The following is a 14481-nucleotide window of genomic DNA, read 5'->3' as shown; positions in this document are numbered from 1 at the left end:
CATAGCTTGCTGATGTTAGCTCTACTGTTACATCACGGTTACAGAGGCAATATTCTGGTCATGATATCTAATGCGCGCACCCTTAAGAAAACCACCATTGAGTCCACAAAATTACAGTATGCATTCTTCAAACACCTGAAACACAGTTAGCCTGTTAGCTTTAACATCTTTGGTAACAAGACGGTGGGATGTTCGTACTTCATTCATCCTTTGAGCTTACCCACTGTACCTCTTTACCCGCATACGGGGTGGCCAGGAGTAAGGTGGAGTCAGGATGGCGACATTTGGTACCTCCCCACCTGTGCTTCAAAGCCCCTCTCCAGAAAAACTACTGGAGATGTTTTGGGGGTTACTCTATTATGTATAATTAGTCTGTGGTTGGGGTAGCTTTCAATTATTTATTTATTTTTTGTGTCTGATTGTTCTCCATATATTTGTGTGAGTTTTATCCAAGATCCCCATTTTCTTCCCACTGTCCAAACACATGCAGCTGTGGGTAACTGATGACTCTAAATTGATGACTGGAGTATCTGCAAGTGTTCACTCCCAACACCTCAAAAGGATTCTCTGGTCACAAGGCCTTCTGGTTAGAGAGTCCGACTCCCATGCCGGTGATCATGAGTTTGCATTTCTGAAGGGAGCGACAGGGCAGAGTCATAACAACACATTCCAGAGTGCAGCCGCTACAGTGGTGCTGTGACCCGGATGGTAGTGAATTTAGCGGGGGTGAGTGTAACGGAGGCCAGCAGGTATTGCTTTGCAGATGTAGTTAGTAAACCTCACTCCCAACAGCTCAAAAGGATTCTCTGGTCACAAGGCCAGAGCCCTGGATTTTAGTCTTCTGGTTAGAGAGTCCAACTCCCATGCCGGAGATCGTGAGTTCACGAATGGGCGGAGTCATAACAGCAACGCAGAGTACAACCGCTACACCAGCAGGTGTCTGAGAGCAAGTCGGAGCAAGGAGGGAACAGAAACTCCTATCTTAGTGAGGAGGCAAGGTTGACCCCGTTGCTATGTATGACTTGGTCCTCTTCAAGCTTGTGATTGACTGTCACAGAAAGGGGAGAACAAATAAAAATCAAATGCACTCTGCCCTTCTACTCATGAATGGACAGTGAAATCAACCAATCATATAACCTGAACCACATTAAGATGCGTAATCGTGAGGATAACTTGGTCATGATGATGAAATTCAGCAAAAATAAATGAACTGTTACACTGCTTGAAAATGTCTGAATGAACGCCATTCACGTGCCGAATATCTATATATTAAAAGTGTGTGTGTGTGTGCATGTATGTGTGAGTTTATTTAGTACGTTCATTGTGAATACGTCATATAATTGTTAATATGTTAAAAATACATGCATGACACAAGAAAGTGAAAACACTTATTTCCACCGTGGTCCACTTAAAAAAAATCAAATGACAAAACAGATGTAATAATAAAAAAATAACTATTAACAATACCAATAATAATAAAAAAAATAATGATAATATTAACAGTATGTCTATGATAACAAGAACCTAAACAATTTATAAATACATTAAGACAGTAAATTAACAAAAAATAATTAGGTAGATCAAGCGGGTAGCGTGTTACTGACTCACTGCTATCCTACATACAGAGATTCTCTCTGTTTCCTCTGTCTTTTCTGCCATTTTCTCTGCTTAACACACTCTTAGACTTCTTAAAAGTCCTCCTCCCTATTCTTACCAGTTTGGCACCTTAGAGCTCTCATAAGGTCTAAGGTGCTTTGTGGGCAACTTTCATCTTATCAAGAGAAAGTTCTAAGAAATGTCTAAGAATTCGAGGAATTCTAGAATTCTTCTTAGAATAATGTCACTGGGAGCTATTTTTAGCCTTAGGCTGCTTTGTAGATATGGGCCCCGGGCTCTAGCCTGCTTTAGCTGTCAGGGCAGTGAGGCCTTTTGACTACTATTGCACAGCAACTCCTGCTGGCCTCCGTCACACTAGCAGGCAGATGGAGGCATAGATTTGAAGCTTTCACTTGAAACGTTCCACACATAATGAGGGTAGAAACAAAGTTTTTTTATGCTTTTTTAAAAAATGCTTCTAAAACTACTCAATGTTTTGAAAAGATCAGCAGCTACTTCAGATAGTAATTTGGGGTAATTTGCAGTTGTAAAAACAAATTACCTTTCCAAATATTCTAAACATTACATGAATCTATTTGCCATTTCAAAAGACATTACATATTTTCCAGAGGAATTCTGTCATATGATTCAATATTTTGAAAAGCTTAAAAAAATTAAATGAAACAGCTGCTTCAGAAAATAAATTCAGACAAAATTTTGAAATGCTGTCCAGTGGAAAATGAAATGAAAATGAGTGAGGTAGAGGTAGAGGTAGACACTGGGCCAGTGTCATCTTGTGGACAGCAGGGCACCAGCCCTTCAAAAAGAATTTATGGCACTGCCCCTGCCCAAGGGCCTCTAGAACAATAAAAATAAAAACACAGCAGCGTGTCACATTGTTTCACTATATTTGCTGTGAATGAATCTTCAAATGTTATTGATATCCTACATACTGGCATGATAGACTCATAAAGGCCACAGTGGATACTGTGCAGAACATAGCATCACTCAGTGCAACATCTCTCCCTTCAAAAACATATTAGGAAACCAAATAAAATAATGATGTCTCAGTGAATAATGACTTGTTGTAATAACATATGACACAGTAATCAGACATCATTACATGTAACTCTCGTTAATGTCTGTTAATCAGATATAGTAGAGATCATTAGCTGTAATAGGACTCTCCCTCCATAACAACATATTAACCTGGAGATTATTCAGTCTGATTTTCTTCAAGCCACTGCAGCAGACTCTGCCTTTAAAACCATCATGCATGTAGGTGAAATATTATTGATTATAATGATCCAAACACAGAGGGGTGCAGCATATTTAACACTCAACACACATAACCTTTTCCTTCCCAGTTTTTTTTTCAATTAAATCCATCCTTTGTGTATTTTTACAAAACTCAGTAAACATGCAATCCCAAACAAAACAACAATAACTAAAGTTCAAAAATGGAAGCATTCTATTTGCTGCCCTTTTAAAACCAGCAGTTGCCCAGTGAGTCAGTCAGGAAGCTGCTGAATGGAGCCAAATAATAGGGCACACCTGGCCCTGACACCTGGTGATCCACATTGCAGCAACACAAACACACAACAGATGGATATTTGCCTGTGACTGTCCTCCTGTGGAACAGGCAGGAGGAGGACTATTGTAAGACTGGGTGGTTGAGTTTTGCAACTGCACAATTAATCATGAATGTTACAGCAAAAACTGGAAAAAGTAACCTCCATGTCCTAGAGGTGGGAGGATCGATACCAATGCTGGTATTGATATTGAACGATCCTCGTGTGAAAAGATCGATACTCAAGCTTTTTTTTCTCTCCCGCATGCACTGACTGCTGTGCACGTAGATTCATCAGAGTCTATTCTCTGTCTGTAAGAGCAGCGCTGCACTGTGTCACACAACACAGAGCAGCGTACCCTTGTATTGTGGTTTGTCAGCCCTCTACCTCAGGAGATTTTAAGTTGTGTTGAGTGATATTTTTTTAAACAAAAATGTTGATTGTGATAATAAAGTATTTTGTTGTCACGTACAATGTTTGGTGAAATTCTATCCTAGGTCTTTTGGATCCTTTGGATCTATGAAGCTTAAATATGAAAAAGTATCGGTATCTATATCGGTGATACTGGGCCTGTATTTACTTGGTATTGGATAAATACCAAAATTCCCAGTATCGCCCACCTCTACCATGTACATTTTGGGGGAATGTTAACGTTAAGTATTGACTGTAAACAGCCACGTAGACATTTTGGAGGACTTTTTTTCCTTTTCCTTTTTCTTTTCTTTCTTTCTTTTTTTTTTTTTTTGGAGTGAGGATGTCACATGAGTTACACTCGAATTCTATTTATTTAATTTTCATAGGGCCAAATGACAGCAATGCTGCCTCAAGGTGCTACATATAACTCATTAGACTTCAGGTATGGAACACTAATGTTGAAAAAAAATCATTCATTAATAAAGAAAATCAGGCTGTAATCAATGATAACCAACCACGTAATCAATAATGTTTTAACTTTTACTTGCGATTTGTGTTTGGAATCGTTTGCATTAACTTGGGTTACTATCGTGATGGATCCAAGTCAGTGCTGTGCGCTGTCCATGGTGCTAAATTTTGTTGAATGGACTAAAGCGCACAGGTTTCTGCAGGAAATTCTGCGCTTCTGTGGCCACGCAGAGGTTGCCACTGGATAAAATGTTGCTTTTACAGTTGTTAAATGTATCACTGCGCATCTAAAGTGGTTGCGTTTGTGTATCACACCTTACCCTCTTTAAAAACAAACAAACAAACAACAAAAAAAAAACAGAAAAGGATATGGCCACTCTGTGATTTTCTTGGCGTACTTTCTGACCACGTTGTCCTCTCCGAAGATGAAGAGGGACCTGTTGACGGTGAAGCAGTTCTCCCTGACCGGGATGGGGTTGTACAAGGCCATTGTGCGCGCTCGCTGCGCTTTGGTCTGCTTGAAAGCCGGCGAGATGCCGCCTGTGGACATGGCCGCTCCATCGCGGTTGCGGTTGCGCTCGGACCCACCATCTCCTGAGCTCAAGAATCCCGGGACATCGTCTCCGAACCGGGCCATTCTGTCAAACCAAACGGGGAGGGGAGGCAACGCGAGACAGAAGGGGAAAAGAAGGTTATATTCTCCTAGAAAGAAGGGCGCGGCGTTGCGCGCGGCGTGACTGCGGCGGCGCGCAGCTTTAGTCCATCATCAGAATTATTCACAAAAAACACACGTGTTCAGCGTAAACTTCAGTTTTGATATGCTTGTTTATCCCCATTTGAAAAACCCCAAAGCCTCTTTTTTCCAGTTTGTTATTTCACGTCTTTGGTCCAGCAAGATCTCAGTCGAAGCTGAAAGATTTGTCCCTTTGCGCTATGTTCAAAATACCAAAAAAAAAAAAAAAAAAAAAATCAATGAAAATATTTGAATATGCCTCGTTTAACAGTGTCTTCTGAAGAGAATCCGTAAAAATGGATCTGAAAGCTGCATTTTGCGGGACAAAGCCAATAAAACACTAAAGCTTTGCAAGTTGCAACAGGTCACGTCTTCATCCATCCTACAGTCTCCGCCGTGAAAACAAGCCAAGCAGGTAGATCCGAAAAAAAACTACCATCGGTCCACTGACTCATTCAGAGCACATCACTCTTTCTCCTTTCCTCTTCTGTTCCCACCATCTACAGCAGAGTGCGTGCGTAATAACACGACCGATAAAACTTCTGCTTTCAACGCATTTTATAAAACATGCGCACACAACGAGGTGTCAGCTACGTAAGATACGAGGACGAAATAAAATCCTCGATGTCCTCAGACAGACAGTCAAGGAATCATGCCTCTTCAGAGTTAAGAGGCGGAGAGAAATCAACCGCGCCACCGCTCCAGGGGCGACAGGATCAATGCGCCTCTCCAACCTCTGTCTCACCCAAGCTGTTATCTGGAGACACACACTCTAAGAAATAAAACGTTGAATTGAATTGATAAAGTTAAGGTATCTTTTTCCACATAACATTGTCAATATTGTAGTTTAAATTAATTCAATCAAATGAAACATTATTACTTAAATGCCTAAAATTAACAACTGCAAGTACATTGAAAATAATAGTATTTACATTTAAAACCCCTGTGTTTCATTTCTTAGAGTGCAGTAACCAATGGTGTGTGGACAAAGAAAGAAAACATTAAATGGGCTCATGATATAGAAGCTGATAAAGTCATAATTTAAAAAAATGTGGAAGAAGACTGTCAAACATTTCCTGTAAGATCTGCAGTTTGTTGGTCTTCATGCAGTAGTCAGACTAATGCTTTAGTGCTCACTCCAGCTTAACTCACTTTGCTTCACCCTACATGGTCACACCTCAGGTCAAGCCACTTGAATGCATGTCACCAATCAAATCAGGAGGGGAGCAAACATTTGTTGGGAAACAGCAAGATACTCAAGACACAGCATCATCTTTGCTTATACTGATACTACATTTCACATGTGCTGCAGACAGCAAAGCAGATATTTAAAGGTTTGTTTTCAATTAGAAGATGGTGCAAAATTCCACTGCCACTGGTTATGAGTGTGGCAGCCACACACCACAATGACATCTTTCTCAGCAACAAGGACAAACTAGGTTACAGGAGATGCAGGAGTACCATAGTGTCTGGATAAGTGATTGTCCTGAACCAAGACAAACATCCAAGCTTTTAATGACTTTGTAAACTCAGCCGCCAGAAGCATATCTATATGTGAAAGTGTAGAACTTGTAGAAATATTCACTTATTTCAGCAATGGCAATCTAAGAAGAAGAAAGCCACTTCCTTCATTAAAGAAAAGGCTGTATTTAAAGTGCCTATCACCAGTAAATAAAATGTTAAATGAGATGACTACGTATTAGAAATAAATAAAGAATTATAAAAATATTTATGTATTTCTTTTTATTTTTGATGCCATATGCCCAGAGAAATTAAGACTGCTGCTGATCAACGCTCAGGGCCCCTTCACACATACTGCGAATTTAGTCGAACTGCGCATGAAGCAGGAATCGCATGCAATATGTGTAAAATTGTAGCTGCCTCTAACGCCTCGTACACCTGAAGCTACAACTATTTGTGCACACAAGCGTCTGAAAGAGCGTGTGCGCTGTGAGAGCCCATCAAACCCTCTCACGGCAGGTGTTGGCCAAATTCCAGGTGACACACACACAACTAACACCGCTTGCTTGGCACTTAGAAAATGTGTAGCCATTCGCACTATTAACACGACAACAGTCAGCAGATTATCGCTGTCAAGCTGGATGTGAAATTTATCTAAGTGCCCCCACGAGTGTGGCTTTGCAAACAGACACAGTGACATGTTGGTGTGTGTGCTGAACTGACGAGGTGTGTGGTTTTGGAACATCACAGCTGGGGAACACGTACTGTGTTTGGATGGACATGAACCAAAAACTGTCCACTGTGACGCAAGTGTGTCTGCTTGCTAAAGTTTCTGACTGGCAATCAGAGCTTTTGGAAAGTGCAGGTTCGAATCCCGTGGGTGGCATGTCCATCTATCCAGCCATTTTCTTCCGCTTTATCCAGAGTCGGGTCGCAGGGGCAGCAGCTCAAGCAAAGCCGCCCAGACCTCCCGATCCACACACACCTCCCCCAGCTCCTCCGGGGGAACCCCAAGGCGTTCCTTGGGGTTCTTGTTCTCGTTGGGTGGCATGTATTTTTTTATATTTTCACAGCAGCTGCTCACACTGTTCTTGCATGGATGAACCGTCACAGCGGCATCTTGCATGCCTGCCCATCAGCTCAATGCTTTCATGGTTCACTCATACAAGCTGTTCCACCGTGAGTCACCCTGAGTTGTACTTAGTTGTACTATGTGTGAAGGGGCCCTCAGAAACGTCAAACTGTGAGGAATTTTGACTTTGATGACATCATTTCAGGTCATTCCTCTTAAGACACTGTATTGAAATGAATGGGGAAAACTTAAATTTTTACAGTGTGAAATCAGTGTTTTTTTTGTGGACTTTGACGTTGAGTATGTCAAAATGGTTAAAGTCTGTGTTTTACAAGGATGCATCAAAATGATTAGCGTTGGTTATTAGGTGTACAGATTTTCTAAAGATAAAATTTTGAAGATGAGAGTTTTTTTTTTTTTTAATAGTACATCTTGGATAAGCAGAAGTGAAGCTCAGCACAGTGTGAGATTGTCTTCAAAACATGGACATAAGCATGGATTTTATTCTTTCCTTTCATGTGACCAGGAGAAACTTCTTAAAGCATGCTTCTTCTCCCGAAAGTGTGGAATTGACCATGTTTGCATTTTGTACCTCTACACCTCATTGCGCTAAGCTAAGCTAAGATGCTACATGCCAGACACCGGCCAGTCTCACTGAGGAAGCCGCTTCAGTGATCGAGGAGTCGGACAGAAAGGCAACGATGAGTGGCCGCTTTGAACAGGACAACCTCAGGTGGGACGGTTTGGAGACAAAGTCAGAGAGGTGAGACTGAGATGGTCTGGATATGTGCAGAGGAGAGACACAGGGTATATAGGGAGAAGGATGCTGAGGATGAAGCCACCAGGCAGGAAAAGAGGGAGGCCAAAGAGGAGGTTTATTGATGTGTTGAGGGAGGACATGCAGGTGGTTGGTGTGACAGAGGAAGATACAGAGGACAGGGTGAGATGGAAACGTTTGATCTGCTGTGGTGACCCCTAACGAGAGCCTCCGAAATAAGAAGCTAAGACTCTGATTATACAGACTTCACTTCATCGAGGATGATGTCACATTTCTGAAAGCATGCAGGGCTGGAGACCCTTGATGTGCAATAAAATCTGTATGGTTAAAAAAAAACTTTTATAATTTTGTAAAACAGCCTGGAAAGTTGTTCTTGATACCTTCACTCTTTCCAAGACAACTCCTAAGGAGAGTATATCCCTTTTGGGCTACTGAATTAACATGGTGCTGCCTTATGGTGGCCTCCATGAAGGGGCCTGCAACTATGTAGATATAAGGGCTCATTTTAAGCTTATGATTCATAGTTGAAGGACATTATACACTAATAAACAGATTGCTATGAATGCTACTTTTTATTTCTGCTAAGAAACAGCCCATAAGTCCTCCATACTGTTACTTTAAATGATTCCTCCAGAATCTTCCATGTTGTTTAAAGAGGCAGTCGACTTAATACTTGGAAGCCTTTGACCAACTGAAAATTTGACAGTGAATAAAACAGAAATAATATTGTAATTATTACTTTTAAATAACTGAAATAATGTAGGCATTATAATTGACTCAGCATGGATTATTTTAGCCTGTAATGTGGTGAGTTGGAGAAAACAGATTTCAATCTTTTAGGCCAATGTGCATGCAAACATATGGCCCACATTGTCAAATGGATTGGAAATGTTGAGCTGAGCCAGCAACAAATTGTTAATAAACCAATGAGGCTTGATTTGAAAGGCCGCTGTACTGCATGAAATAAGCTGTCAGTGAGCATATTGTAGTAGGACACATTGGGAGGGTTAGTACAGAGCAATACACCAACCACTATTGTATAATGTTTTCCAGCTGGTGAGGAAAGATGCTGAAGACAAAGAACAGAGATCACCACCTTACTGAGAGCTGAAAGGTATTTTGTTAGAGGTATGATGATGCAGCCTGAAACTAATTTGTGCTACAACACACTGGAATTAAAAACGGACAACAATACCTGCAGGAAATCTGAAACATCTTCACTGAATACATTATGTTCCCTGTAGGGCTTCAGACAAACATAACCACAAAGAAGAAGAAGAAAAAAACAAACAATCACATAAAATGTCAATTTTTAATCTGAGTGTGAATGAAATATTACTTTTACTTCATCTGTGCTCCAGCAAACTAATGACACTGTTGCACTGTTTTCTCCCAGGTTGGAGAAGGAGCAGCTGCCACAGTTTGATCGCTGAGAGGTGAAGGATGAATTATGGTAATTAGGTAACAGGCATCAGGGAAGATTAGGGTGGATGGATTGCAGTTAGTTGGTGGAAGAAGGCAGATACCATGAACCATTTTGCTGAAGATTTTCTCACATTGAAAGAATACACACACACACACACACATACATATATATATATATATATATATATATATATATATATATATATATATATATATATATATATATACATACATACATGCACACACACACACACGTTTGCACTAAGGTACATTGATTAATGCACTGACAAGCATTAACTAACAATGAATTAATACTTAACTGTGTTTTGTAATCATACATAAAGGGGGCTCATGTTAACTAAGGTATGAATTTATACATTAATAATTTGAAAACATGCTGCACATCATTAATACGTGATGACTAAACAGTTAACTCTGAATTCACCATTAGTTAGTGGTTATTGCAGTATTAACTAATAAAAATTAAAGGTGCCCTCATTTGTAATTTTAGACACCCAGCATGTTTATATCTGTTAGATAATATCTGTGCTAATTCTTTATTTTATGTTAGCTATCAAGTATTTGTTTGGAAGTTCTGAGAAATATAAGTTTCACTTCCATCATATGTCCAAGTTTCAGACACAGGGAGATCTCCCCCTGTTGGTGAGAGCCAGTAACATTAGAAATGTAAGAATAAACCGCACCCATTGTTAACACCCACATTGTATTTAAGTGTTGTACAAGCTACTTCGTTTGCCTTCACAAGATGGCACTGTCTCTGAGGCCTGGTTTTTGTTGTAACCTTTAATAAACTAAAACTGAGGAATACAATGTTTTTTTTTTCTTGGTAAGGGGCTGTAAATTACATGAAAGAACGGGGTATAAATAACATATCACTGCTGCATTTGATTTTTTTTTCAATCAGCAGACTAAAATCAAATCATATTTGAAATACCATAAACACTCCAAAACTAAATAATTACCAGATTACAAAATGAATCTTTAAATTAAAAAGGCAAATAAACAAAACTATTTTTTATTTGTACTTGCTGACACATGACAGTCATTCAATAATAAAATGATCATTTAAAACCTGTTTGAAAGTACCCTTATTTTCTTATAAATGTCAAGTTTTTGAACTGGTGACATATTTTGCACATTTACAACCCCAATTCCAATGAAGTTGGGACGTTGTGTGAAATGTAAATAAAAACAGAATACAATGATTTGCAAATCCTCTTCAACCTATATTCAATTGAATACACCACAAAGACAAGATATTTAATGTTCAAACTAATAAACTTTATTGTTTTTGTGCAAATATTTGCTCATTTTGAAATGGACGCCTGCAACACGTTTCAAAAAAGCTGGGACAGTTGTTGTGTGGGCCGGTGAAGAGGAGGTACTGCTGGCCCACCACCAGAGGGCGCCCTGCCTGAAGTGCGGGCTTCAGGCACGAGAGGGCGCAGCCGCCTCACAGGAGCAGCCGGGAGTGACAGCTGTCTCTCATCACCACCTGACAGCTGTCACTCATTACCATCTCCATAAAAGCCGGACAGCAACTCCACCTCCCTGCCGAGATATCTTCTAGCCAAGAAGGTAATAATTTCAGCCGTTTATGAGTTATACAGTTTTTGCTTCTGTACTTTTGCAGTCCTTCCTGTGAGTGCTTGCAGCTGGAGGCTGGGTTTGTGGTATGTGGAGGGCTGAGGTCTTCGCTCCCCACGCCAAACTGTTAAGTACTCACAAATACTGCACGTGCCGAGTTTCTGGATTGGAGGTGGAGGTGTTCCCTCCATGTGAAACTACAGACTGTTTTGCTGACTGTTTGCTGGGTGTGTGCTCACACCTACCCTTGATTGTTTCTGCTTCCTGCCAGCAGTACCAGATCCGACAGCCGGAGACGGTGATCACCTGGGGACTCGGGACTTGGCGGCTCCAGTATTCTCCGGGTTCGGTGGCGGTGGAAATCATGTGGGTGCCGGCTCCTCTCTGGACGGACGTCTTCTATCCTCGAGCCTGCCCACACGTCACCTTGTATATTTTGATTGTAACCCAAATTCTATGTTTATCTGTATTCTCGTTGTGCACATTTCACAACAGTAAAGTGTTGTATTTTGGCTCATCTATTATCTGTTCATTTACGCCCCCTGTTGTGGGTCCGTGTCCTTACACTTTCCGAACAGGATATCTCGGCCAACGTCATGGATTCCGAGGGGCATCAACCATCTGTTGACCAGCCAATGGAAGAGCAGGGTGCACAGGCGCCAGCAGGAGGCGTGTTAGGTGAGTTGCAGCGCATCTTAACCGCCTTCACTGCTCGGATGGACGTAGTGACCGAGCAGAACAATACACTCAATTGCAGGATGGAGGCTCTCACCGCGGAGGTGGAGGCGCGCGCACAGGGCGCGCCTGCAGCTCCTCCTCCTGCTGTCCTGGTGCCGAATATAGACATTCCACTGGTCGTTCAACGAACCCCCCCACCGTCCCCTGAAGCATACATAAGTCCCCCGGAACCGTACGGAGGTTGTGTAGAGACGTGCGCGGACTTCTTGATGCAGTGTTCGCTCGTCTTTGCACAGCGTCCCGTGATGTACACATCAGACTCCAGTCGGGTGGCTTATGTAATTAATTTGCTTCGAGGTGAGGCACGCGCCTGGGCTACAGTGCTTTGGGAGCAGAATGCACGGCTCCTAACGGTGTATACTGAGTTTGTGAAGGAAATCAGACTGATGTTCGAACACCCACATAGAGGCGAGACCGCTTCAACGGTGCTGCTGCCCTGAGACAAGGGCGTCGGAGTGCAGCCGAGTATGCAGTCGACTTCCGCATCGCGGCTGCGAGGTCCGGTTGGAATAACGTTGCACTCCGCGCCGCTTTTGTAAACGGACTGTCTCTGGTCCTAAAGGAGCATCTGGTGGCTAAGGACGAGCCGCAGGATTTGGACGGGCTTATTGATCTAGTCATACGATTAGACAATCGGTTAGAACAACGCCGGCCGGGCACGCGCCGTCCCTCTCCCTTCTGGGTCCGAAAAGGTTCCGCCCTCCCCACGCTCCACAGCCTCAGCGCTCCGTGTGGCTACAGCTCCCCCTGCTGACGTTGTTAGGGAGACGAGCAGGGCCAAAAGGAGATCAGATGACAGAATGAGGAGGCTGGCCCATGGGGAGTGTTTTCTCTGCAGCTCAAAAGAGCATATACAGAAAAACTGCCCCAAACGGCCAAAACGACAACACTCGCCTTTAGAGACTGGGCTAAGGGTGGGTCATAACATTCACGTGGGACATACACGCATATCTGCACGTCTCCCAGTTACGATCCTGAGTGGGGATCTAACCCTTCAGGCCCTAGCACTAGTGGACACGGGGTCAGAAGGGAATCTGCTGGACAGCAGATGGGCAAGGGAAGTAGGGTTCTCTCTAGTGGTGCTCCCTTCACCATTGAAGGTGCGGGCCCTAGATGGCACCTTTCTCCCTTTAATCACACACAAGACACTGCTAGTAACTTTGGTAGTGTCTGGGAATCATCGGGAGGAGATTGAGTTTTATGTGATTCCTTCTACCTCCCGCATGATTTTCGGCTTCCCATGGATGATTAAACACAATCCCCGGATTGATTGGCCGTCTGGGGTTGTGGCTCAGTGGAGCGAAACCTGCCACCGGGAGTGTTTAGGATCCTCGGTTCCCCCCGGTTTGGCTGTTAATGAGGAGGTTAAAGTCTCCCCCAATCTGACGGCGGTGCCGATCGAGTACCACGATCTTGCTAACGTTTTCAGCAAAGATCTGGTGCTCACCCTTCCCCCGCACCGTCCGTACAATTGTGCCATTGATTTGATCCCGGGCGTTGAGTACCCGTCCAGCAGGCTGTACAACCTCTCACGTCCTGAGCGCGAATTAATGGAGACCTACATCCAGGACTCGTTAGCTGCTGGGCTGATCCGGAACTCCACCTCCCCGATGGGTGCTGGTTTCTTTTTTGTGGGCAAGAAAGACGGCGGACTCCGTCCATGCATTGATTACAGGGGGCTGAACGAGATTACGGTTCCCAATCGATACCCGTTGCCCGTGTTGGATTCAGTGTTCACGCCCCTGCATGGAGCTCAAATTTTCACCAAATTAGATCTTAGGAATGCGTATCACCTGGTTCGGATCCGGAAAGGAGACGAGTGGAAGACGGCATTTAACACCCCGTTAGGTCACTTTGAGTACCTGGTCATGCCGTTCGGCCTCACTAACGCCCCCACAACGTTCCAAGCTTTGGTAAACGACGTCTTGCGGGACTTCCTGCACCGATTTGTCTTCGTATATCTGGATGATATACTCATCTTTTCCCAGATCCTGAGACCCATGTCCAGCATGTACGTCAGATCCTGCAGCAGTTGTTGGAGAACCGGCTGTTTGTGGAGGGCGAGAAGTGTGAGTTCCACCGCACTTCTTTGTCCTTCCTGGGGTTCGTCATCTCCTCCAACTCCGTCGCCCCTGATCCGGCCAAGGTTGCAGCGGTGAGAGATTGGCCCCAACCCACAAGCCGTAGGAAGCTGCAACAGTTCCTTGGCTTTGCAAATTTCTACAGGAGGTTCATTAAGGGCTACAGTCAGGTGGTCAGTCCCTTGACAGCCCTAACCTCCTCCAAAGTCCCCTTCACCTGGTCGGATCGGTGCGAAGCCGCGTTTAGGGAGTTGAAACGTCGGTTTTCGACTGCACCAGTTCTGGTGCAGCCCGATCCTAGCCGCCAGTTCGTGGTTGAAGTGGATGCCTCTGACTCAGGGATAGGAGCCGTGCTGTCCCAGAGCAGGGAGTCCGATAAGGTTCTTCACCCTTGTGCCTACTTTTCTCGCAGGTTGACCCTGGCTGAACGGAACTATGACGTGGGCAATCGGGAACTCCTTGCGGTGAAAGAGGCTCTTGAGGAGTGGAGACACCTGTTGGAGGGAGCTTCGGAGCTATTCACGGTTTTCACAGAC

General features: G+C 43.4%; 1 protein-coding gene across 1 annotated transcript in view; it reads right to left on the bottom strand.

Annotated features, from left to right (window-relative positions):
* LOC117518078 overlaps nt 1-14481 on the bottom strand; it is a 178006-nt gene that overhangs the window by 37774 nt on the left and 125751 nt on the right. The window contains exon 3 of the mRNA XM_034179142.1: nt 4421-4687. Coding sequence (XP_034035033.1) covers nt 4421-4687 — 267 coding nt within the window. The remainder of the gene's footprint in view (nt 1-4420; nt 4688-14481) is intronic.

This window comes from Thalassophryne amazonica, chromosome 10 (genome assembly GCF_902500255.1).
Source record: "Thalassophryne amazonica chromosome 10, fThaAma1.1, whole genome shotgun sequence".
Classification (NCBI taxonomy): Eukaryota; Metazoa; Chordata; class Actinopteri; order Batrachoidiformes; family Batrachoididae; genus Thalassophryne; species Thalassophryne amazonica.
Note: the sequence above shows the minus strand (reverse complement) of the source record. Positions and strands in the feature narration are given on the sequence as shown.